The sequence below is a fragment of the Mytilus edulis genome, chromosome 13 (genome assembly GCF_963676685.1).
Source record: "Mytilus edulis chromosome 13, xbMytEdul2.2, whole genome shotgun sequence".
In the NCBI taxonomy this organism is placed as follows: Eukaryota; Metazoa; Mollusca; class Bivalvia; order Mytilida; family Mytilidae; genus Mytilus; species Mytilus edulis.
In genome coordinates, this window is record NC_092356.1 from 60,463,450 (window position 1) to 60,491,392 (window position 27,943).

Genomic DNA, 27,943 nt, shown 5'->3' on the forward strand with positions numbered 1-27,943 from the left:
TTTTTTAGGTAATAAAATGTTTTATTATGGTTCATCACAAAGTCTTCTCATATAAATAAGGGTAAAAAATACATTTTATTTACAAGAAAAGCAATTATATAAACAAACTTCAATGATAAAACCCTGTATCTCATAGTTATGAAGTGGTATAAAATGAATTCACCAACTCTAAAACTAAATATAGATATAAATAATGTAGCCAATTTAAAATCTAACATTGAAATTTTTTTTCAAAAGGGCAACATCAAACCATTAACTAGTTCTTATAAAAACTGTTATATAAATCATCAATTGTAGTATTAAAAAGGTGGCAATATAAAATTTTAATTAGCTACTGTTAAATACATAATCTAATTTAATTCAGCAAACGTTTTCCTGTAAAATGTTTAGAATGGACACAGAAAGCAGATGAAACCATCCCTTGAAAAACATGCTTGAATTATTAAAAATAAGAATGTTTATACTATAACCTAAAGAAAGCAAAGACATGGCAATGTTGTTTGATATAAAATAGATATCTCTATCAATGAGGGTGTAAAATCTAAACATGACGTTTATTTAAAAGTTGCCAAAGCATCAAGCACCACAATACCATTTTTATATAATCAATTATGTTTCCTCATATTGTCATACATTCTCTTTTTGAAAGCACAGGGTATAAATAAAAACAAATTATCTATTGCGCAAATAAAATTCTAAGTACAATTTTGCCAAAAAACATTAAAAGAAACTAGCTTGTACCAGGCAATAGCAGACTATTTGACCTGCAACACAGAGGGAAAGGATAGGTTGTCATGGAAATTTAAAATTTACCTTGAAGTAAAATATCTGACACCTTCTATTTTCAACAAGTTACACACAACTGACAAAGGTATTGGCTTGAAAACCATTATAACTTATATCACAAACTAAATATTGTCTTATCTGTGTACAACAAGCTTGTATTTTATGTCTGACAGAAATGAAATTCTCAAAGGTTTAAAAATCAGACGCCATTTTCCAAATTTCCATTTTCATTGCCAGCTTTTACTGAGGAACATAAGCATAATCTTGGCTGTCAGGTGTTTCTGGTTCACTGCCTATCTGGGACCGTCTCTGTTGTTTCCTGAGGCACTTGGGACACTGTTTACCTTCAATTTTACAGGTTTTATGGAAGACTGATTTACATTGTTTACACTGAAATATAAAAATAAATCTCACTATAATAAATGCTGATCATCCTATGTTTATTGTATCCTGGTTCGGAAATGGGCAATTAAATATTACTCAATGTATGATCATGATCTCCCTGTGAACATGTTGCAGTATCATGAATAAAAGGCTTATTCCGCATATAACTGTTTTGTATTTTAAACTTGACCCATGTTGAAACATAGATTTTAATGGTCAAAACTTAGTTTACCTAGATACAGCTGAGCTTACTGAAGACACTTTAAAACCATTTGCAAAAGTAAAATTCAGTCTGATGTAGGCCAACATTTAAATATAATACAATTATTATTGCAAGTACCACAATAATTGTTTGCATTAATGTTATTCATACTTTGTGATAAACTTTTGAGTTGGTAGTTCCATGTGCTTTATATTTAGGAGTGCCAAAACCATCTGAAATGTGCTCAAAATGTATGTATCTTTCATAAAATCTTTAAAAAGTGCCTATTATTCCACTACATTTATTGTGATGTCATGGATTGCAAAATACGCATTTCTTATTTTGCAATATCTCAATTTTGAAAACAACATAAGTTGAAACCTTAAATGAGAGTTAAAGATGAAAAAATATTATGAATATTTAACAAGCAATATTAATTATAGTCAAGGGGTTTGGTGCCACCTTAATAATTAATAATCCAATATATTATCATATCTTACCCTGATAGTAGATTCCACTTCAAAAGGGTAGATAACTTTTGTCTGATTACACAATTCACATATATAACCTTTCTGACTACACAGACGACAATCATACACATGCTTAATGGCAAACTTTATAACTTTCCTAAGACTAGTAAGCAAAGTTCCTGAAGGCACTTGGAGAAAATCCTGTAAATAAATAAATATACATGGGTAAGAGCTGGAACAAAATGAAGAAATGAAGAATTACTAATAAGATATTCCGGGGCTTGTATTTCCTATCATAATTTCCTTATTAGAGGACTGCTGCTCATAGGGAAGCTATTAAACCAAGAGTTCCAAATGGGGAAGTTGAAATCATCCATGTGTAAATTTTACAGACACCATCACAGTTTGTTGACCGTTATGGAATATATGATTATAGATATGTTCCAAATGTTGGAACTACAATCCTGTTACCTTTCCATGAATGTGACCTACCGAATAAGACTATTTACTGGGTTTGTAATAACATGAGCAACATGACGGATGCCACATGTGGAGCCAGATCTGCTTACCCTTCTTGAGCACCTTAGATCAGACAGAGTTTTTAGTGGGGTTCTTGTTGCTTAGTCTTTAATAGTCAATTAAGAAAAAACACAATGTTTAATCCTCATTAATTATGACTGCTAAACTTTTATTTAAAAAGAAAAAGCCAATTTTGTTTTTATTGTTTTGAGTTTTTAAGGTTTGGTGTTATGATTGAATCTTTGATAACTTCATCATTTTAACAATCCAGTGATTTATTGTTTTTACAGAAGAAATGTACTTACGCTGAGTGAATACAAATGAATATTCTCATACATATACTCTCTAGGCCATAACGTCTGTCTGAATTCATCCGCTATAGATTGTTTACATGTAAACAAATATGTTTTTAAATAATATAACTGGGTTCTTAGAACCTACAAAAAAATAAAACAAGTTACTCATAATGAAATAACTGAAAATGGTTACAAAAGGAGTTTGATTATTTCAAACATGAATATTGATATGCTTAATTACATTCTGTTAAATTTATTCAAGGCTTTAAAAGACCTGAGGTTGGCGATAAACAGTTTACCATAATGTAAAGACACCTGTCTATCGTTTGTGACCTTGTGTTGATCAACTGTCTTTTGATGTGGTTAAAGTTGCAGTCTCATATACTTCAAATCTTCTTTCATCCAAGCACATTCTAATTTTATAGTAAACACCACTAATTAAACAAGTCAAATATGTACCATAATGCATCAACCCAAACACATGCAAGCAAGTGCCACTCCCTTTTAAACAAGTACAAGATAAAAAACTGATAACCAACTTACACAGTTAAAACTAATTAACATTAGTCATATTAAAACAATTTTTACAAATTTCAAAATACATGCACACTGATTAACTGTTATTTGGTAGAAGAAATCCCTGCTTTAATCTGTATCTATTTCAAATTTTTAATCAACTAGAAAATCATAGTTTGTTTCTCTAATTCAAAAAAGAATTAGTGATTCTTGAGCAATAAGCACATTTTTAAGGTCATTGGAATCATTTCTATTTCTAACACTAGTACTGTTGCATGCCACAAATCTTCTTTTACATTTTTATGCAACTAGATATACAATTTTTGGTTGTTAAGGTTGAAAAAGTAGTGCCGTGCCACATGTTTCTTCATCTTCTTGACAATTTGACAGTCCTTATAACAAAATGATATGAATGTTTAAAGTCCAGCAAAATAATAAAAATCAAAGAACATTTTTTTAAACCCTTGCATTAAATATGAACTCACCCTGAGATCTTCCATTTCCTTGACATGTTCATAAAGTTTAGGATTGACTTTAGAAATGTCTATTTTAGTTTGATCCTCTGCATCCTGCAGAAACTTGTAATTACATTTAGCAACTGAAAATAAAAATAAGTTATTTTTACGAAGCAAGAATTTTCAATCCTATTAATTAACAACTGAAGCGTAGTTAATACCTTACCCCACCTATAGAATGTTTGCTCATGTTGTTTTTGAATTTTTGCCTGATATTGGAAATCCTCGTTAACCATGCAGTGCAGTTAAAAAAATAATTTTATGCAAATTTTAATTTCCGCCCACTTCCACTGTTCCAGTCACTTATTCATAGCCTACTCTGGGTCCTAAGTTCCTTTTATAGAACAGCACTGTCAACATGGGTCGAATATAAGAAGAGCTTTATATAGTTGTGGACTGCCAATATTAATATATAAGAGGGGCTAGTTACCTGGGTGCTTTCGGAAGTCCCAGTTATGAATCAGCATGGCTGGAATACAAGAGGGACTAGTTACCTGGATGTTTTCTGAAGTCCAAGTTATGAATCAGCATGGCTGGAATACAAGAGGGACTAATTACCTGGATGTTTTCTGAAGTCCAAGTTGTGAATCAGCATGGCTTGGATGTAAGAGGGACTAGTTACCTGGGTGTTTTCTGAAGTCCCAGTTGTGAATCAGCATGGCTTGGATGTAAGAGGGACTAGTTACCTGGGTGTTTTCTGAAGTCCCAGTTGTGAATTAGCATGGCTGGAATGTAAGAGGGACTAGTTACCTGGATGTTTTCTGAAGTCCCAGTTGTGAATCAGTATGGTTTGTATGTAAGAGGGACTAGTTACCTGGGTGTTTTCTGAAGTCCCAGTTGTGAATTAGCATGGCTGGAATGTAAGAGGGACTAGTTACCTGGATGTTTTCTGAAGTCCCAGTTGTGAATCAGTATGGTTTGTATGTAAGAGGGACTAGTTACCTGGGTGTTTTCTGAAGTCCCAGTTGTGAATTAGCATGGCTGGAATGTAAGAGGGACTAGTTACCTGGATGTTTTCTGAAGTCCCAGTTGTGAATCAGTATGGTTTGTATGTAAGAGGGACTAGTTACCTGGGTGTTTTCTGAAGTCCCAGTTGTGAATTAGCATGGCTTGGATGTAAGAGGGACTAGTTACCTGGATGTTTTCTAAGTCCCAGTTGTAAATTAGCATGGCAGGAATGTAAGAGGGACTAGTTACCTGGATGTTTTCTGAAGTCCCAGTTGTGAATCAGCATGGCTGGAATGTAAGAGAGACTAGTTACCTGGATGTTTTCTGAAGTCCCAGTTGTGAATTAGCATGGCTGGAATGTAATACTCATCATTCTCGTGACATTCAAAACAATAGTACCCAGCATCAAATGTACAAACTCTCGGTTTACCATATACTGAAAAAATAAAATATTTTTCATTAATTGTCTTGAAGTTGTATTGAATGTATTTTTGTATTTTGAAGAGGAACAACAGGATTTTAACTATTATTACAGACTTTTGTATCATACAGCTGTGTTGTAGATAGCAGTGACTACTGTAAATTCAGAAATCATTGTGTGCATTTATTATTGCGATTTTGTCATTTTAGACTTATTATGCGATTTTTATTTTTACAATTTTGAGAAAAATACTGTTTACTTCAATTGAAATATTTCAAAATGCGAGTTTAAATTATTGCGTTTACAACTCTGTTGCATTTTTCACAATAATAAAAACCTCCCAAAAATATCTGAATTTACAGTATAGGTAAATATTAAGACATGATTGAAGAAAAGATAAAAGACAATAAGGGGTGTATTAAATGTGCAGTGTGTACAACCACTGATACTTTTTTCTGTAGTCACTGTGAAACACAAAATAATTAGAACTCTCATAATTTGAAAATATAAAGCTATTTTTAAAGAATTTCATTTAAGGTATAGGCGTCTTATTAATTGTCACTGTGCATGGACCTTTGAACTATTCATTATTGATCTCTCAATCAATATGCTTTGTCTATTTCCTACTATCTACCATTTGCAAAGGTCATAATAAAATCTAATTTGTGTATGGTACTACTTCAAGGATTATCCCAAAAACCAACAAATTGCATTTAATATTTCTATAATTTCAGACCATTTCTAACTGTTGCGAAATCTAGAGATTTGAGCTAACAATTAGGAAGGCCAAAAAAAATTCATAGCTTGCTGTGCATGTATGCCATGCCATGTGATTCAAGATTCTGTCAAAAGTTTCATGATCAGGAAATGGAATACAATCAGCTTGATAAGTAAAACCAAGAGAAATAAACACTAAATGTAATGCTTACTCAATCCTACAGGTCTGGTACAACCTTTACACTGATAGTTCTGAGCATCAAGTCCCTTCTCATTGGCGATCTCTCCTATTATCTCCAATTTTGATTGGGCAATCTATTTGAGAATATTGAAAAATTTATTCACAAAAAATAATGAGTGAAATAAAACACATAATCTTTGAATAAAAAAGATTCTATACTACATTAGATAGCTATTAACTCTAATTTTATAATCAAAATATTAGGCTCACTAATTCTAATCTTAATAATTTTTCAAGTAATTATTTTACAAGGTGTTTAATCATATCGATTTGACTGAATAAGTGCTACTCAAAATATTACTTAAACATTTACCAAAAAAATTTCAAATAAATAAATATTTGTTAAAATCTAGCCTTTTTTATGGTACTTTTTTGCATTCATTGCTGAAATTACTTTGCATAAGTTAAAACATCATATAAAAGCTACACTAAAATGTAAATATCCACAGACTACAAATAAGTAAAGACTTATGAAGCTTCAGAAAAGTGAAGGCAACCTACATTAGTATGTTAATTCTACTGTTAGTAAAAGTCAAAACACCAAGCTAAAGCTGACACAAAAAAAGCTATAAATCATTTGATATTGTTTGAAGTGATTGAGCTTTTGATTTTGCCATGTGATTAGGGACCTTCAGATTTGTATTTTCCTAGAAGTTCCGTATATTTGTTATTTGACTTTTTTCAAACATTACTTTTGTGAGAACTGAAGTCTTGGAAAGAAAAGAGTGTCGACAAAAAAAGTATATAAAAGTCTTTCATTTGAGCCCTTTACAGCTAAAAGGACAGCTTAAAATTTGAACAGTACATATTAAATTCTGCAAAACTATAGAGCACTTTATTTCAAGTTAGCCAACATTATATAATGTAGTGCTAATTTGACTGTAGTCTGGTAGAATATTTTTAAATAAATGTTTGAGTTATCTCCTCTTTGGGGATTATATGTTTATATCTATACTACTGTTCACACTATGTTTATATTATATAAATTAGGGAATTCACTAAAAAAATATGAAACCAGTAAATATCTCTACATTAAAACCTTGATATAAGTATTCAACATTTTACTGAAAATTATTCCCCATGGTAAAGGTTTCAAGGTTTCACTTTCTCTTTAGTAATATACCCGTAGCCAGGTGGGGTTCGAAGGGTTCGGACGAACCCCCCTTGAAAACAAATAAGCACTGTTAAAGTCAACGTTCTGTTCGAATTGTGACTGTTAAAGTCAAGTTTGTGAGTCCAAATAACCCCCCCTTGGAAATTCCTGGCTACGGGCCAGCTGAGTAGTGACAACAAAGTAATAATATAATAAAAACTGAACAACTTATATTTTACTAAATAGGGGTATAAATCTTGAAGTATAAAGTCATCTTCCTAAGTACTGTAGCCTAGTGTAGGTAATTTTAACATGGTTGAGCCCATGCAATTCCTTATACTGTGGATTCATTTAGTTTCGTTTATGGAGAAAAATTGTAACTTCATATATATTGGATGATTTTGTGCTTAGGACAAAAAAGCTATAAGCATACAAGCCAATAGAGATGTGCACTCTGTTAAACGTTTTAAATTAGTACTGAACTATAAATCCACAGTAAACCCTTCCAAAAAATAATTTACAAAATAGTTAGTCAGTCATATATGATGAATACATTATACATCTTTTATTTAAGTTCAGAAGGTTAAAATATAGATATATATCAATCTACGAAAAGATAAGAAGATAAAGCTTAATATGCTCTAATAACACAGTAAACAGAAAGCAGTAGATTAAGGCATGCCGTCACTCACTACATCTGACATAGATGGCGCTATCTCATAATAGCCTTCTATTAATACTGTATCATCCTAAAGTGTCAATAAAAATAATTAAATTTGTACAAAGCAAAATTTATAGAGAACTCATATACATTTCATCCTTTATGATGTTAAGAAAACCCAAACATATACTGTAAACTCAATTTTGCATTAAGCTTTTTCTAGACAATTTCAGTAAACAAATTATTTTTGCCCATTTTTGTTTTGACAATCAATATAACTATTATTTTTCTTCTCGCAAAAGACAGGTTTATAAATAGCTTGCTTTAATAAGCTGGTTTAGACTAATATTGAACACTGGAATAAAAATTCAACTACTAAAAGTTTATTATAATACAGGTTTTAGAATATGCAATACGCATCATACAAAATTCAGCAAATTTTCCAGAAGACTTTTGATGTTAATTATCATTCTTCAGTAATTATAAGGTATAAAATCCGACAGTTTGTTTGTGTATATAGTACAAAGCAGGTTCAAATATTCATTAAACTTTTCAATATTTTTTATCAAAATAAACTTGATAATCCATTTTTAATTGTGAAAACAAACTGCAAGGATTGCTCACTGAACTCAAATCTTCAGTCTATCTGTATATATATCAACACTTAAGTTTTTAATGGTTTACTGTTTTTATTAACACTACCTATTTGAAGGTAGGCATCATTTCCATATAAACACAAACAGGAAAATAATTAAAGAACATGTACAGATCATGTGAATATAGGGAAAATTTCAGCAAATGTTTCATTTATAAAGGGACATAACTCCAGAACAGTGAGAGAAACACAACTCATATTTAAACTTGATTTGTTTTTGGTGGTTATGGGCATGGTTTATAAGTTTTAAAATATTTGGTTGAGGCAAACTAAAGTTGGAGAACATGAACCAATTTTGGAGATTTAGAGATGTATAGACAGTAAGACAGGGAAAACCTTTTAATGGCCTCTTAGCATTGCGGCTGGGGCATATAAAAGTCAAATTAACTCAAAAAGAACTACATTTTGTATATTGCAATTGTCTTACCTCCAACTCATATATCCTGTTGATGTGCTGAGGAGGTGGCGACATGTCTGATGACTCCGGTAAATCTTGTAGGACATCTTCCAAAGAAGGGGAGGTAACAGAACTCGAAGGTGTGTAATTTTTCAGCAGAGATCCAAAACTTTCAGCTATCAATGACAAGTTTTATGAGTACTATAAAGCAATCAATACAATTTGTTTAGTGAAGTTATTCATTCTATATTGAAATGTAAAGCTATGTCTGGAAAGTACTTTATAATAGATAGATTCTACCATTGCAGCATGCATGACATGTTTGATAAGATATATATGCACTACAGACAATTAAAACTTTAAAAATTTAGATCAGGCTTGTGTAGCATTTTAAATATCTGAAGTCGACAGTGGTCAAATAAATTATTTCAGGGGATACAGTGGTAGACTCTATATTTCTCTATTGTTGTTTTTTTAAGATATGAGGCTATTATAATCTGCAAAAGATATGTTCTTTTAATGTGATGTAACAAGCCCTTTTTTGCGGTCACAATTGCAAAATCAAAAGACAGCAAGCTGATTGAACATAATCTAAATTAACAAATGAGCAAGAGTGTACACTTTTAAATTGTTTGATATTTTGTTACATTGAGGCTTTTCTCTAGTTTTCTTTATGGTATGTGTTTGCTGATGGCTGAAGGTCCTATGGTAATCTTTCGTTGTATACAAACTTGTCCTGTTAACTGGGAGTAAGTAACTAGTCTCAGTTCAGTTAAATCATTTGCTGCATGTATGAGTCTCATTTAATATCACTACATTGTTTGATACTAAAGCTAATTGTTAGTCATTGAGTAAACTTTTACAGACCGCTATTTTATACCAAAGATAGTATAGATATTGTAAAATAGATACCCTCCTGCCTACCTTTTGGTCTGTTTGGAATGTTTCTAGACTCAGGTAAAGGCTCTATGGTGTCTGCTGCTTCCAACTGAAACGATGAGGACCATCCACTTGCAGCCCCTAAACTATTACCAACACTAGAGGGCGACGTTAATCCTACGTCATCTGCTTTATCACTCTCTGATCTAGGTCTGGTAGAAGTTTGACTTTCCTCTATTGTTCTAAATGGTGAGGTAGAACTCTGAGGGCTATTACGAAGAGGTTTTATAATTGGCAAGGAATACCTGTGTTTTGAAAATTTCATTTTTGAAGTTTCAATTGAATTTGCAACAGCTGGTGACATTTCAGGAGCAGATTCATGTTTTGATGCACAAAAATCAGGTTTTAAATTATGTTTTTTGCCTCTAATTTTTACACCAGAAGACACAGGACTGGTTGTTGCTGATGCTGAAATGGAAGATGGACTGTCTGCAATGCCCGAATCTGATTGGTCAGGACTAGATTGAGGTTCTTGATTTAAATTACTTTTGTCACCAAGTATATCTGCTAAGATCCTAGCATTTTGATCTTCACGGCTATGTTCTACCGCAAACCCATCAACTGTGTCGATATTGTTTGCTAAATCACTGTCATTACTTTTAAAATAATTTTGTTCAATATTTAAAAAACTTTCAGATTGTGCATTTGCTCTTTCCCTATAAGGTATTTCATCACCGTTTTCTAAACTAAAATTAACCGGAGAATTTGATGTTGACAGAGAACCTCTTTCAGGAGCCTTGTCATTGTCAAAACCATTAAAAGTCTTTGAGTCATCAACATTTTCAGGGCTAATCTTCATATGTTCTAATTCATCTGAATGTTTTATCGTAGAGTCAATGTTGTTTACATTTACTGGACTATGTCTCCTATGTTCTAATTCATTTGAGCGTTTTATCACAGATTCGATATCGTCTGCTATAAATGAATCCTGAGTTTGATCCTCTTCTTCATTTAGGGTAAACATAACATCTTCCTTGTTATCATGGTCAACGTAAACTGCTGGATTTAAGTTGTATTTTACTGGATCAGGACAAGAAATATGACTTGAACTCGAGTATTCCGTGTCTGGAGGCGATGAACTCTGTGTGTAGTGTTTTAAATTTTCTACATCTTGTCTTGTAAAACCTTGGGCAAAATTTCCTGCATTGAATGGTGTATTAGGTGGAGTCTTGGGTTCGTGTACATGTCCAGATTTTCGATGTGAATGAATGACTTTAACACTGGTGTCTTCTGATTTCTTGGTCCTCAAAACTGGTTTCTCTTCTAGATGCTTCCCTAAAACAGTAATGGTATGTATTTTACTGATGGCATGGTCATAATAAATTCATTTTGCATTTATATTTATAGAAGGTAATCTATTAAGCCCTTCATGTACCACATTTATATTGTGCTTGACTTTCATCAGTTCAGGGTAACAGTAACACACTGTTACCAGTACTTATCAGAGGACTGTAAAATGTAGTCTATTCTATTGTTACTCCTTTCATAAGTTTGGGGTAACAGTGACACACTGGTTCCAGTACTTACAAGATGACTGCACAAGGTAGCACATTGTTTCTACTTTTGTCAGTTTAGGATAACAGTAACACACTGGTTCCAATAATTACTAGATTACTGTACAAGGTAGCACATTGTTACTCCTATGTCAGTTGAGTGTAACAGTAACACACTGGTTCCAGTACTTACCAGATGACTGTACAACAGGTAATGGTGTATCATCGACTTCTAAGATTCCAGCTACTATCAATGGCGTGTTAGTCCAGGAATTTAAAACTCTGGAGTTGTAAGATAACTTAAATTCTATTGTCATTAAACCTATAAAATAAAAACATAAATTTATAGCAGTTATTTATCTTTTTCATATGATAAGGACTAAGAAAAATACCATTTGATTATATTTAATTAAACATTAACTTTTTTTATACTCAAAGTAATTTAGGACTTGAGATATTGTAAAGAAATATACTTAGTGTTTACCTTAAGAAAACTGTTGAATGTTTTTTTCTTGGTTTCTGTCTCTGACATTAACATATACATGTACTATACTATATAACAGGCTATTAGGCCAACTAAAATTAATTAGTAGATTTTCATCCAAATTTTTGAAAAACATGGGGCGGGTGGGAGGATTTTATTTTTAAAATTTTATTTCATATGAAACCCTTGTCACAAGTTCTTCATACCACGGGGTATATGCTAGTGGAAAACAATCTTGTATAATGTATATACATGTTGTATAAGGAATCTGACACTATTTTTTAAACTCTTAAATAAAAATCCCTGATTGGCAACCACTGTTATACATGTAATTGCCGCTTTAGAAACCTATTTATAGTATACATCAAAGGGAAGAGAAATGCTCTTTTCAGTTGGACTAGACCTACACCAAATTTATTTTGCTTTCTAAGCAATGGTTTGTAGTCCGCATAAAGTCATTAAAATGTATTGGTACAATTGTATGCAACACAAGTATTATGAATACAAAATAAAATGTAAACTCAGTGTGGAGAGTAATTATGTGATGTAAAACATGAACTTAACCAAAAAGTAGTTTTTTAATGACTAAATTGAGGGTATTGGGACAGTTACAGAGGGTGTTTGTTGTTTGTCAACAAAAACAACAGCCATGGGTAAATATAAGGGAATTAAAATGCGTGTTTGTCAACTTTTTTCTCTCAATATACGGTCATAAATCAAACAAATTCGTGCTTGTGTCAAATTTCTTTAATCCAGTCATGTTTTTTTGTACCAATTTATTCTACGATTCTTGCACTTTGGATATCATTTACAGTCCAAATTTCCTGACACATAGTCATTGTATAAATAAAGAAAAAACACGGTTTTCGATTCACTTGTGACTACCGCAATTTGCGTTAAATGACAAGGCGTTTTACTCGTTACTCGAATATTTCATGCCCTTCTCGTTACCAATCTCTATTCTCGGTAGATGTTGTCATTATAGAGCAGCAGAATATGTCGACTCAATCATATCGTTTTTAGATTACTCGGAGAAATACAAAAACGAAATTTGAAACAGGAAGTGTTGAATGAAACGAAATTATCGATGGTTCCCAGTAACGGACATGATAAAATCCGCAAATCGTATTTTTGTTAAATAAAAAAAATCGGGGCGGGACGATTTCAGAGGGGCGGGCGGGGATGAAAATCTAGCAATTAATTTTAATTGGCCTTATTTGAACTTGGAATTATTTTTAATTATGGAATTTGCATAATTTCTTGTGTTTAAATTTTTTGATAAATTCCATGTTTATTTGGTATTATAATCTTTTGAGCGGTTAATAACACTTTCCATATAATGTATTTTGGTTAGATAGTGTTGTGCGCGGCACAGTACATTCTATTGAAAATATACTATTTTCTTTGTAATAGAAACTGTTGTGCGCAGCACAGAACATTTCAGTACAGAATAAACATGGAATTTATTAAAAACATCAATAACAAGAAATCAAGCAAATTCCATAATTAAAAATAATTCCAAGTTCAAATAATAGCCTGTTATATATACATTTCTTTTTGCTCTCAAGAGCAAGTAACATATATTTTATTTAGAAGATAAATATTGTCTAAATCTTATGTGAACATTTAAAATATATACTGCTCTTTTGTTTCAATTCTTATGTGAATTTGTAAAATACTGCTCCTGCTTTCGATTTTTCTTACCTTTTAAAAGAGATTTAAAAATTTCTTGCTGATCAAAATCATTTAAATAAGCTAGTCCATGATAAAAATACCTGAAAAATATAATAAGATATTTTATGAGATTACATTTCTTTATATATGCATACCAGTTGCACATTATTAACAAGTCCAATCATATTTTTCAATGCTGCTTTTATACATGAATAGAATTTAGCACAGGAAACCTTCGAAAATTAATTTTGCATTATGATTGTGTATGTACTTGATTAATATCATCAAAGATACTACCAGGCTATTAGTTAATATTATCAGATGTGTGTTTAATTTACCAAAGACTCATCATAGGCGTTAAATCAAAACAGAGGAAAGGCCTTTCAACAGTATAACTAGAAATAATATCAAACATTTATTTAGATATAGGTGCCTATATATTAAATTTTTCTTAAAAAGACATTAAATTGGAAATGAATAATTGGTACCAGGCATTAAATAAGATACACTTTTTATAAAATGATATTGTTTTAAGATTGATTGATTGATTTTTGATGTGTTAACGCCACTTTTAAGCACCACATTTAGGCTATTTCGTGGCGGCCAGTTTATATTGGTGTAGGAAGCCAGAGTGCCCAGAGAAAACCACCACCCTTTGATAGGCAAACTGACAATCCTAGTCAATTAAGATTGTAGTCAAGTGCACCCGTGGGGTTTGAACTCACAACCTCAGTATTGTTTTAAGAAGCTTAAAGTAAATAAATTCTTTTTTTAATAAAAAACAGAGAGTATGCATTAGTTTCCAGAAATTATATTAAACATACATTAAAGATGTAACAAACAAAAAGTAAAATAAATTGATAATCAACATGATCAACAACTTTAAACAAAACAAACTTAAAATTTAAAAAAGAAATGGGGAATTGAATGTTTCAAAGAGACAACAAACCCGGCAACCTGCAGAAAATAATTGTTTATTTTTTTTCTCAGATTTAATTGTAATTTAATTTAATCATTATAAATGTATTTATACATATTTCTTTTTGATTTTAATTTACTCAACAAAACATAAATAATACTATAAATGAGACATAGACGAAGACATATTATTTTGATTCAGCATAGTATCAAACATAGAAAATTAGCTGTGCAGAAATTTTTACCATATAGGTATTTAAAAAAAAAGGATTGTGCACATAAAATCATACAACTCAATAAAGTCATGCAACAACCAAAATAAAAGATTTATTTCAAACTATTGCAATTTTTTTTATAAATAGAACTGGATGACATAAGTAAGCAGTAGCTCAAATAGCAAGGACTTCTCTGGGTCACCTAACAATAGAACAGTGGTGATCAAAATTGATGATTTTAAAAAAAAAAGCACTAGATAGCAAAGCAATTCATATTATCTTCAAATTTAGAAAAAATAAACATATTAGGAAAGCAGTATACCTATGAAAATAATAAATTAACTAAAATGCAGTGCTAACATCAAACACATGTAATTCAAATATATGCAGAACAGCCACATATCCAACTATTTCAAGACTTCATCAAGTTTTCAAATTGAGAAAACATGTTTTCGGTCCTGAAATGATCCAGGAAATTGTTTAACAGTGTAGCTGCAGCATAGTAAAATGATTGTTTACCATAAGTAGATGTTCTAAACCTGGGAACATCTCATATATTACTGTATCTAAAAGAGGACTTGAAAAATTTAACTTTTGGAAGACTGTTCATACACGATAGAGTAGTATAAATCATAATCTTTAAAGTTTCTAAATCTATAGTCCTGAGTCTGGGCACCAAGCTAATTGAAAACCAAAGCCTTATATACAAGTTGAAAACATATGGAGTTATTATTAACAAAATGGAAACCAGAGTTCTCTTTCTTGAAAATTTTCTAATATCAATGTATTTTTTTAGTTCAAAAATGCAAAACTAAATGGCAGAAATTATATTTACTCAGTAAAAATTAATGAAATATATTGGGTACATATAGTTTTGAAAAAAAAGGTCCTTAACTTTTGAAGATATAAACATGCTGAGATGCCTTTGTCCCCAAATTACTAATACAAACACTGATTTACATTGTTTCACAATTTTAGCTTGAATATCATAAAAGCCAGTAGTATAATATTCTGTTTATTTATTTCTACCTTGAATAAAACTTACATTAAAGTTTTGTTGTTAGCTATCAATGCATCTACATAGCTGAATTAAACTTACATTAAAGTTTTGTTGTTAGCTATCAATGCATCTACATAGCTGAATTAAACTTACATTAAAGTTTTTTTGTCCGCCATCAAGGCATCTACATAACTGGTTATTATACCATCATTTAATGCCACTCGTATCCATGCCTGTCAATAAATCAATGTATTATGAATGCAAAAATATGTTGATGCCAACATAATTGGTGTGTCCAAATCGCACTCAGCATGTAATTTTTGTTCATCTAATTTTGTAAGCTCCAGCTCGAAGTGGTTTGGCTTCTTTTTCTGTTTAAACATTTACATTTGTTAATTCAGTAACATATAATTGATAAGATTAAACTATTGTTGTGCCCTGAATAATTTCAGACATACTTTGGAATTACCATACTTTTCTTTGTAGGTACCAATTTTTTTAGATTTGTGAAAACATTGTTGCATCTAGATCTGTTTGAAGGCTTTTTGAATATATTGTTTTGATGAAGAAAAAAAATCAGACTACATGAAAACTAAGTATGTAAGGGACATATAGTTAATTTCTGTGTCATTTGGTCTCTTGTGGAGAGTTATCTCATATGCAATCTTACCGCATCTTCTTATATATACCTATATATTGTTAAGTACTAATTGCTTGCTTGCAGGGAAGCACTTAATCCACAATAACTGGTACCCAACAAATAATCATACTTTCACATTATATCTTGCAATTTCAAATACATCTAAAACTATTAAACACAACTAATATAAGATTACAAATTACATTCTGTATATATATAATATCTTACATTCACTCGTTCATATGAATGAAATAGTATATCAAAGTTTATATTCAATTGACCAATAATTGTCAACATAACCTTGTAATGAACTCTTATAGCTGACTATAGGGTTTGGGCTTTGCTCATTGTTGAAGGCTACACTGACGTAAAGTTGTTAATTTCTGTGTCATTTGGTCTTTAGTGGAGAGTTGTCTCACTGGCAGTCATATCACATCTTCTTTTTTATATTTTAGTCAGTAGAGGACAATAAAGTGACTTGTAGTTGTAAACGATCTACTGATTTGGTATCTGGTGGATATTTGTCTCATAGGCAATCTTCCCACATCTTATTCTTATGTATAGTGAAAAAATTGGGTAACATTGTAAAAACCTAAGACGGATTAGGCTATTATATTTAGGTCTTAATTGGTCATATAGCTCTACAACTGTTAGAATTCTTATACATCCTTGGCTTTTAAATTGTCACCATGAGCATTCCTGATAAAGGTAAATCCAGAAAAGTGCTTTGGATGCATGAAATTTATAAAGTGGTGTTTTAATTTTTTTATTGTAGATAACCAAATTAAACCTCATGTTAACAACATTTCAAAAAGAAAACCAAATTAAACCTCATGTTAACAACATTTCAAAAAGAAAAGTACATCCTTAGTCCTTACCCTACATAGTCCTATTTCTGTAGTAATCTGTCCAAGTCTTGTTAGCTGGGCTGTAGTATCTTTATGTGTGAACTTTGTAGCAAAACTCCAAAAATTCTACAAAAATAAAGAGACAGATTTGTTTTTTACATTTTTCAAAACTGAAAATGCTGAAAATATTACAAGGATAAGATGTGCTGCCTTCTGCATCTTTTTTTGTAAATTTTTAGTAGCAAATATGATGATTCAAATGATATGAAAGTATGTTGTTCCTAATGGTCATTATTATTTCAATTATCTGATTGATTGTGACAAAAAGTTTTGAGAAATTAGATACTTAGTTCTGACTGTCAAGTATTAATTGAATTGCTGGTCTTTCGTTTTTTTTTTTACTATTTCAAACAATTTAATCAATACATAAATATCATGGATGTATATTCACTTACAATGCTTTGGTCTGCATTTTCTCCATTTTGTAGACCAACATATTTACCAAGCTGAAAAAAATGAACAAGATATTGTTTATAAATATGCAATGTCAAAAATAGGCTACAGAATATACAAACTTAAGAGTCAGAAGCCTGTTGTTCAGTGGTTGTGGTTTGTTCATGCAATTCTTAGGTGTTTCTCCATTTTTTTTAAACATAAATTAGATTGTTGGTTTTCCTGTTTGGATTGTTTTACACTGTATATAGCTAGTCATTTTAGTGCCCTTTATAGCTGGCTGTTTGGTATGAAGAAAGACTCTGGGTTGATAGCCGCACTTTGACCTATAATTGTTTACTTTTTATACATTGTGACTTAGATGGAGGGTTGTCTCATTGGCACTTACCCAGTATACCACATCTTCTTAATGCAAAATATCATTTCTTATCTTCTTCATGTTATTTCTTTTATATGTCACCAGTTTTGTAGAAATGGCAAAGTCCACGATTTGTAAGAGTAAAGTTACATGTATAATAAAAAGAAGATGTGGTAGGATTGCAAATGAGACAACTATCCACAAGAGACCAAATAACACAGAAATTAACAACTATAGCCGTCACTGTACAGCCTTCAACAATGAGCAAAGCCCATACAGTTTAGTCAGCTATAAAAGGCCCCAAAATGACAAATGTAAAACAATTCAAATAGAAAACTAACAGCCTAATTTATGTACAATAAATGAACGAAAAACAAATATGTAACACATATATACAAGTGATAAGCACTGAATTACAGGGCTCCTGACTTACATGTAGCACAGGCACATAAATACAGAATGTGGTGGGATTAAACATGTTAGGCGGATCCTCCTCCCCTAACCTGGGACAGTGGTGTTACAGTACAACATAAGAACAAACTATAAAAATCAGTTGAAAAAGGATTAATGCATCAGATGAATACAAATAGAAATACATCTAACAAAATCACAAAGTGGAAGTGGCTGGGTACTTGTAAATCCCAACAAGAATGTAAAGTAACTGGATAAACAATTTTCATTCTTCAAGCTTGCACTGATATGAAAATTATAACAATTTATAATTACTCTCCAATGTCACTCATTTGTTCATTTTGTTTTGTGGAAGTGGGATTTTGTGAATTTAGTAATTAGCAATGGAAAGATAGTCTATAAAGATAAGATTGCATAGGAAATAATTAGATTTCTGATACTGACCTTTTTTACCACTGAATTCTTTAATCCATGCAAGAATACAGCTTCCAATATATTACACACATGGTTGGCTGTGTCAGAACTGTAAGGGAAAAGGATTTTAATGCAACTATACTGACAAATACATGTCTAAAGTATTGCAATGTATGTAAAGTAGAAGTCACTGATTGACATAAATGGCATGAATGGCCTATCTTAGAAAAAAAACATGAAGACATTTTTACGAGTTGATATTTGAGACTGAAAGTCTGTATACACTTTGTTTCTTTATTATTATGAGGCTGACTTCATGCAGGAACTTCTTAGGAAGAAAGATAAGAAGTTAGCAATATCCTTTAACTCTACTTTCCGCTATATAGATGACGTTCTTTCACTAAACAATTCAAAATTTGGTGACTATGTGGAACGCATCTATCCCATCGAATTGGAGATAAAGGATACTACAGATACAGTTAAGTCGGCTTCATATCTCTTGACTTACATCTAGAAATTGACAATGAGGGTCGGTTAAAAAATCAAACTTTACGACAAAAGAGATGATTTCAGCTTTCCAATTGTGAACTTTCCATTTCTAAGTAGCAACATTCCAGCAGCACCTGCATACGGGGTATGTATCTCCCAATTGATACGATATTCCCGTGCTTGCATTTCCTATCATGATTTTCTTGATAGAGGGTTACTGCTCACAAGGAAGCTATTAAACCAAGAGTTCCAAATGGTGAAGTTGAAATCATACCTTCGTAAATTTTACGGACGCCATCACGAGTTGGTTGACCGTTATGGAATAACCGTTTCACAAATGAAATCGGATATGTTCCTTACATCGTAACTACAATCCCCTTCCCTTTCATGAATGTGACCTACCGAATTAGACTATTAACCGGATTTGTAATCACATAAGTAACACGACGGGTGCCACATGTGGAGCAGGATCTGCTTACCCTTCCGGAGCACCTGAGATCACCCCTAGTTTTTGGTGGGGTTCGTGTTGTTTATTCTTTAGTTTTCTATGTTGTGTCATGTGTACTATTGTTTTTCTGTTTGTCTTTTTCATTTTTAGCCATGGCGTTGTCAGTTTGTTTTAGATTTATGAGTTTGACTGTCCCTTTGGTATCTTTAGTCCCTCTTTTGTAACTGTATGATAATTATTATCATGAAATTTTCAACATGTTCAAAATACAAACCCAGTTATTTCAGGCACAAATCAATGCAGTGGTACCAGATATAAGACTCACATTATTATGACACATACTAAAAATAAGTTCAATATATGAAGATGTTTAGAAAATTGGTATAACTGATATTTTCACAAAACGGTTCACTTACCTAAGGATTGCCTCCCCTGTACTACAATGCTCTTGTTGTAGAGATTTAATTGCCGAAGATAACTCTGATGATATCTTTCTTTTTATCTTAGTTTCTCGTATGATTTCATCTCTTGTTGGTCCTGAAAAATATGAAAAATATTATCTGTTATATCCATCATAAATCACTTTTATTGTAAATAAATAGCTTTATAAGGCGAATATAAAACATGTAAATAAATTTAAAAAAACACATTTCAAACAATATTTTATACATGAATACGCCAATTTTAGGCCACCAGAAAGTATGACCCAACACATCTTGCTTAACGTCTTTGTACCTTTTTTTTAATACATGTTCTCAGTTGTTTAAGGAGCCTAAGCAGTACCACAGTATTAAAGTTATGGTTTATTATGTGTTTGGTATGCTTGGTCTTTGAAAGTCACTGCTTATTTGGAGATTTCTTCTGATCAATGAGTGTAGGATAGGGGTACTGCTCATGCACTGATGCAGAGCTGTAACTACTGATGACGGTTTGGGGCCGCCCCTAAAAGATTTTTTTTTCTCTCAGCAAGGATTGTTATATCCTTGTTCTCAGTAAAAAGGCTAAAAATGACCCATTTTCCTTCGATTTCCTTACTTTAAGAAACATCAGTATTGCTTGAACCTGGAAGCATTTTTTATGCAAAAACAAGCTGAGATTGTTGTTCGGGGTTAACCAAGGCTTCGTCTTGGAGACCATACTTTAACCTATTATTGTCAACATTAAATACATTGTGACCGCGGATTTTTTTTCTCAATATGGCTAAAAATCACCCGTTTTCCTTCGATTTCCTTACTTCTTAAAAGAAACAGTATTGCTGGATCCTTGAAGAAATTTTTATGTAACCAATTATTATCTGTTTTTAAATACATTTTTGTTAGGAATCAAGCTGGTAACTTAAAAATACATGTAAAGTAAGTTCATAGAACGCAAGATATTTTTTTTATTGAGGACCTTGAATTTCAATATTGTTGAAAGCTCAGAACAGACATGTATATAACTACAACCAGGGACTTTCTACTAGTATATACTTAGTATAGAAAGTCACTGCTACAACAATTAGGAGTGTTTTTAAAACTACTAAGGCATTGACCATAATATTCTCTTACGTTCGGAAGACGTTAAAAAATGACCCAACAGCTAACAATCGGCAATGAATTTCCGATATCATAAAAGATTCACAATACATTATATATAAGGGAACTTTCTCTGCTTAATTGAGCCCCTAAATAAATGTGAATGGTTTTAAGTTTTATTCAATTTTGTCGAAAGCAAGGTTTTAATCATAGATGTGTTATCGTAGCCACACGAAAAAAAAAATTAAAAAATACTGAAACGGTCCAATTTCGATAAAAAAAAATCCGGAAAATGACAGATATCACGTATTATGATAAAAAAGTTATCAAAGGTACCAGGATTATAATTTAGTACGCCAGACGCGCGTTTCGTCTACATAAGACTCATCAGTGACGCTCATATCAAAATATTTATAAAGCCAAACAAGTAAAAAGTTGAAGAGCATTGAGGATCCAAAATTCCAAAAAAGTTGTGCCAAATACGGCTAAGGTAATCTATGCCTGGGATAAGAAAATCCTTAGTGTATCGAAAAATTCAAAGTTTTGTAAACAGGAAATTTAGAAAAATGACCACATTATTGATATTGATGTCAACACCGGAGTGTTGACTACTGGCCATGGGCTATTCTATTCTATTCTACCATATAGTGACCGCCTTCAACAAATTGAAGATTATGTCACAGGAGGAAACTTACAACAAGACATAGATTGGAAAAATGTACAATTTTTAAAAAATAGGAAAAATTAAAAATTTAAAATGTTTTGTATAATAAAGTAAGATGTTGTAATTAAGTTAATATTGATGCTTTGAAATTGAAGATTTGAAAGAGTCGACTGAAGTGCAATTTACAATGTTGTCCGGTAGTTTGTTCCAGTCGGTGATAGTTCTTGGAAAATATGACTCTTTTCTGTACTGTGTTTTGCAGGATGGAATTTGGAAGCTGTTCGAATTTGTATGTCTTGTTTGTCTTTTTTGTGGAATTAATTTATTTTGTTTAGGGATTGCAACCTTTTCGTGTTCAATTTTGTAGAGCATTACCAATCTGGAGTCTTTTCTTCTGTCAGAGAGACTGCGCCATTCAAGATGTTGTAACATGTTACCAACGCTTGAGGTGTTTCTGTATTTGTTAGTAACAAAACGCGCAGCCCTCCTTTGAACTTTTTCAATGCTATCTATGTCTTGTTGTAAGTATGGATCCCAAACAGAGCAAGCATACTCTAGTGATGGTCTTACTAGGGACTTATATGCTTGCTCTTTAATGGATGTTGAACTTATGTTCAGGTTCCTCTTTAGAAAGCCTAGTGTGCTATTAGCTTTCTTGCATATGTTGTTAATATGCACATCCCATTTAAGGTTTGAACTGATGGTGACCCCCAGATATTTTGCTGTTGTTACATGTTCTAAAGAATGATTGTGTAATGTGTAGTTAAATGTGATTGGTTTTTTATTTCTGGTGACTGAAATTACATTACACTTATCTGGGTGGAATGCCATTTTCCAGGTAGTTTCCCACGATGCCAGTTTGTCAAGATCTTTTTGTAGTGTTAATGCATCGGAGTTTGATTTTATTGCCAAATAAACTATTGTGTCGTCTGCAAATAAACGTACTGTAGATGTTAGACCAGATGGAATGTCATTAATATAGAACAAGAAAAGACTTGGTCCAAGAACTGACCCCTGTGGAACCCCTGACTCAACTGCAACATACTCAGATTTTTCCCCCTCTAGAACTACTGCCTGTTTGCGATTGCTAAGAAAATTTTGTATCCAGTAATTTAATTCCCCCTGTATCCCGTAATGATGAAGCTTATTAGTTAAAAAAGAATGTGAAACTTTATCGAATGCTTTAGAAAAATCCATGACCAAAATATCTGTTTGTTTACCATTTTCCATGTTTAGTGAGACATCGTCTATAAATTCTAATAGTTGTGTTTCGCAGGATCGATTTCTGCGAAATCCATGCTGTAGGGGATATAAAATGTTGTGATTATCTGCATGTTTCATGATGTGTTTTACTACGATGTGTTCTAAAAGTTTGCAACAAATACATGTGAGTGATATAGGACGGTAGTTTTCAGGGTTATATTTTTGGCCTTTTTTGTATACAGGAGAGACATGGGCAGTTTTCCAGTCATCTGGAACAACGCCTGTTTTGATTGACTTCTCAAAGATAATAGTGAGTATGGGTGCAATTTCATGTGAAAGTTCTTTTAAAAATCTTGGTTTAATTTCATCTGGTCCTGCTGCTTTGTTTGGATTTAAGTTATGTAAGAGTTTTTGTATACCTTCTGTTTTTATTATTAATTTTGATATGGGTGGAAAAGAAGTATTCTGTGGCATGTTACACTGTTTGACAAATTCTGTATGAGAAATATTAGATGCTGGTGTAAATACAGACTGGAATTGTGCGTTAAGTGCCCCAGCTTTTTGTAGTGGAACACTGGTGAGAACACTGTTAAAACTGTAAACTTGTGTTGTTTATAACATAAATTCAAGTTCTTCGTGTACATATTGTCAATATTTCATTTGATTACTTCAAGAAAAAAATTTGGAGTAGAAAATTCAGGGCAGCAATGCCTCCCCTGCCTCATAGGTACATTCATGTAGTTACGGCCCTGATTTTGTATTTTCAACTGAATGAAAAATTACAAATAAGTGTTACATACTGGCTTTTATACTAATATGATAATATAGACTGTAGTACCATAAATTTAATAATAATAGAAATTATGACAGGTGTTTCTTTGAGGGTTCGAATCCCGCTGGTACCATCCATGGATTTTCACATCATTGGCGCTGTGAGCAATAATTACTACTTGTACAAACAAGTGTTATATAGGTGCCTGGCAGTTAGATATGGGGTCATGGTGGTTGACCAGCGGTCATAGGATGACCATGACATATCTAGGTGGAACTGGCCAGAGGATTTCCGAGTAGATGTCTCGGGGTTGTACAGGTAGTGGACCTGTGAGTTGCTCGGATGGATGGTACGCAGCCTGAAAAAAGAAAAAGGGGAAGAGTGTTGTAGACCTGGGGATATAAAGGTAGTCTAACTCGCTGAGTTAGGGAAGATCTTCTTTGGCTCAATTGGTTAGAGCGCTGCCTTTGGATCCCGAGATTGAGGGTTCGAATCCCGCTGGTACCATCCATGGATTTTCACATCATTTCTTCGACTCTGAAATTATGCTACATTTTGTTTGAGATTTAACAGTGTTTTTAAGTGTTCCTCAAATTACCACGCTTCTTGAAAATTTTCCCTGAAAGACTCATTAGTTTCTAACATAACATGTAAAGACTGATAAACATAAAAGATCATATATAAGTGCTTTGTTATTCTGCGTTCCTCTCGTGATGGGTGTTCCTACAGCTGGTTTATTTATTTCCGGTTATTTCGTCCCTCTTGACTCTTCACTCCTTAAAGTCGACCAAGCTAGAAAAATTCGAATGTTGGATTCTCCTTAGCTTCCGGTTGGAAAATGGCTTCTGCTAGGACAGGTGCCGCGTTGGAACTTCGTAAAATTAGGAAGAAAATTCGACAGATTGAGAATCTTGAAAGTCTAGATAGAGATTTGACAGATGAAGAACTCAACAAAGTGGGCATTTTTTTGTTTTTCAACTGACATTGACCATATAAATATACAAACATAATTTTAGACCAGTAAATTTTAGAATTAAACTTATTATTTTACTTGGCATAACATTATTCAATTCAATTCAATTCAATATTTTATTGGAAAGAGCACAATAGAGGCGTGATCCAAATACAGTCAATTATAATTTTAAAACAACACATAAATGAAATAAAGATTCATGTAACAAGTCATGAGCCAATTCTATGTATATCCCCGAGGAACCAGTAATGACGCACCTAACGTTGTGTTTGTCTCTGCATTTAATCTACCATTTAAAAGAAAAAGAAACACGGAATAGAATGAAAGATTGATCACTTGTTAATGTATTTCAATCATTAAACAGTTGATTTTTGAAACAGTAAAAGCAATAAAAATCATGTTTGCTAACATTACAAACGGACTGTCAACTTATGATGGGTACCAGTAATGACGCACTATAAACAAACCAGTAAAAACCACTTGCAGTGTACCTGATGTTCGAAAAATTGCTTCAATCCGGATAATTTAAAGTTAACACTTTTCAACAAATTTAATTTTAATAACAAATTTTGACATTTACAGTCACTTTTATGATCATGTTGATAGCAACACAATTTTTTTCATTAATTTAATTGTAACCTATATTTTATTTCAAATTTTATATAAAATTGTTCAAAATTTATCAAAGTGACATATATATTCCATATACTTGAAAATAAGAAGTAATTGCATTCATAAAACAACATTGACATTAAAACATTTATCAATGTATACTTCGTACAATGAATGAAAAAAATCGATAAACAATAGAAAATTATATAAGCGACGATCATTTGTTCTACAGTGATTCCCGCTTAAATGTAAAACCATGTCACATGACAGTCATATGATTTGAAAAACACAAACTGGGGCAGCATGTGCATACATACTTTTGCCGGCCAAAGTGGATTTAGGACTGATAATCATTCTGGGAAGGGTAGACTGTTTTTGACCTTAATAAAATGGCAGAAATTGCATTATCTTTACTAATTCAAGCAATAATAACATTTCTGGACAGAGTTTGAGGCATCTATGTTGTAGTCATATGACCTTCACCATCATGTTATGAATAGTAATTATCGATGACGTCACATCTTTTGTTTAGAAATATAAAACCCAAAACTAAATTGGTGCGTCATTTCTGGTCCGCGTCAAAACAGGTACCAAGACGATACAAATACATTATAAACTGATATTGATACCATAAACTTATATTTCAGTATTATTCTAGATTTTCATATATTTACTTAAAACACACAATATAAGATAACATTAACATGTATGATAAGATGAGGTTAAATGCATTTAACTGCCAATGAGATAAATATCCTCTAGACACTAGATAACTTAAGCAAGTGTGTGTAACTGTTCTGAAAATAACAAGAAAAACCTGTACTGGATAGCATCTGTTGTATTCATGCACTTTCCGGTAAAATTCATATATCGCAATACCAAGGCCGTAGCTAGGCATCTTATTTTAGTGAGGCGAAAATTTATTTTTGAGGATATGAAATGAATGGTGCAAAATCCTGCATTCTAGGCATTTGTAGAGCGTTTGATAATGTTTTGAATTTGGACACTTTTTATATATTTTTTTTATATTTTAAGACTTTTACTAACACCAAATTTTTAACAACTTTATTTAAATTTATAAATAAGATAATCATCCAAATATCACTGATTTGAGTCTGCTGCCAGAACATAGAACAAACATCGATTCAGTAGAGTTTGCCAAATTTTTCTATGGCCGGTTCAGTCAACTCGTTTCAGAATCATAATTCAGTCTGCTGATATCCTTATCGCGATGAACATGGCAAGCCCACACAATCTCTCGCCACTCATGCATGCTCTTTTTCCAAGTTTTTAGTCGTTTCAGGGCAGTCTGTGTTTCTAAAGGAAGCACATTATCATCAACACAATGATCAATGTCTTCTTCCAATTTCTTCGCCATCAGCAATTTGGTAGCAGCTTCGGTAGTAACAGTTTTGTTTGCAAAAGGGAATTAAGCTTTCCTGTAAGCACCATCATACAGTTGCAGTTATAAAATATTAAACTCGCTTTTATGCTGACAAAGAGTAGACAAACTAGGGATAGAATGAGATAAGATAAATGTATATGATTCTATCTATAGAGTATATATGATATGGGTACAGGGGAATTGGAATGGAGTTTTTGACGTTTACATATAGGTCCATAATTTCAAATTATTTCTGAAAATAGTTCCAGGGTGGTATTTTAGTTCCAGAATCTATAAATTTAGGGGTTAGGAGTATGGGGTGTCCGATTCCGAAACCCCGAATATAAAGAAACAAAATTCCGTAGTCCCGAATAAGTAAAGACAAAATCCTGTGTTAAAGGTTCTACCATTTCTCAATAATATCAAATTGGAATATGGGCTATTCTTTCAATTTTTAAGGTTAAAGAAACATGGATAGAAACTAATCCATGCATGTTTCATATTATTTATATTTTATTTATCTGTAAAGAGAAAGATTAAAGTTTGTGAAATGAATATGCAGACAGGACTGCCCCCTTGCAATGACTTGATTTGTCAAAAGTTGGTGAAACGGAGAAATGAATACGCAGACAGGACTGCCCCCTTGCGATAATTTGATTTGTCAAAAGTTGGTTAAACGGAGAAATGAATACGCAGACAGAACTGCCCCCTTCCGATGACTTGATTTGTCAAAAGTTGGTGAAACGGAGAAATGAATACGCAGACAGAACTGCCCCCTTCCGATGACTTGATTTGTCAAAAGTTGGTTAAACGGAGAAATGAATACGCAGACAGAACTGCCCCCTTCCGATGACTTGATTTGTCAAAAGTTGGTTAAACGGAGAAATGAATACGCAGACAGAACTGCCCCCTTGCGATAATTTGATTTGTCAAAAGTTGGTTAAACGGAGAAATGAATACGCAGACAGAACTGCCCCCTTGCGATAATTTGATTTGTCAAAAGTTGGTTAAACGGAGAAATGAATACGCAGACAGGACTGCCCCCTTGCGATAATTTGATTAGTCAAAAGTTGGTTAAACGGAGAAATGAATACGCAGACAGAACTGCCCCCTTCCGATGACTTGATTTGTCAAAAGTTGGTTAAACGGAGAAATGAATACGCAGACAGAACTGCCCCCTTGCGATGACTTGATTTGTCAAAAGTTGGTTAAACGG

The 27,943-nt window shown here is 32.4% G+C and overlaps 2 protein-coding genes across 7 annotated transcripts in view; one reads left to right on the plus strand and one right to left on the minus strand.

The window, feature by feature from the left end:
- On the minus strand, window positions 1–24,551 carry LOC139500720 (pleckstrin homology domain-containing family M member 1-like). Of its 6 annotated transcripts, XR_011658337.1 has the most exons (18): window positions 24,357–24,535; window positions 20,022–20,142; window positions 18,699–18,777; window positions 17,488–17,538; window positions 17,063–17,158; window positions 15,698–15,777; window positions 13,442–13,512; window positions 11,447–11,575; window positions 9,746–11,035; window positions 8,852–8,997; window positions 7,801–7,857; window positions 5,987–6,089; window positions 4,950–5,072; window positions 3,659–3,771; window positions 2,667–2,798; window positions 1,873–2,043; window positions 906–1,176; window positions 1–862 (listed from the first exon to the last, which is right to left on the minus strand). XR_011658337.1 is itself a non-coding variant. In XM_071289554.1 (17 exons), the coding sequence occupies exons 1-17, from the start codon at window positions 24,388–24,390 to the stop codon at window positions 1,027–1,029; spliced, it is 2,946 nt and encodes a 981-aa protein (XP_071145655.1). In that variant the 5' UTR covers window positions 24,391–24,551; the 3' UTR covers window positions 1–1,026. The 6 variants fall into 6 exon arrangements, 3 of the variants coding, with proteins under 3 accessions (XP_071145655.1, XP_071145658.1, XP_071145656.1); XR_011658338.1 differs by lacking the exon at window positions 7,801–7,857; XR_011658339.1 differs by having other exon boundaries at window positions 1–1,176; window positions 2,667–3,357; window positions 3,574–3,771.
- LOC139500721 (POC1 centriolar protein homolog B-like) overlaps window positions 24,450–27,943 on the plus strand; it is a 126,620-nt gene continuing 123,126 nt past the window's right edge. Inside the window, exon 1 of the mRNA XM_071289558.1 lies at window positions 24,450–24,713. Coding sequence (XP_071145659.1) covers window positions 24,597–24,713 — 117 coding nt within the window. The 5' untranslated portion in view covers window positions 24,450–24,596. The remainder of the gene's footprint in view (window positions 24,714–27,943) is intronic.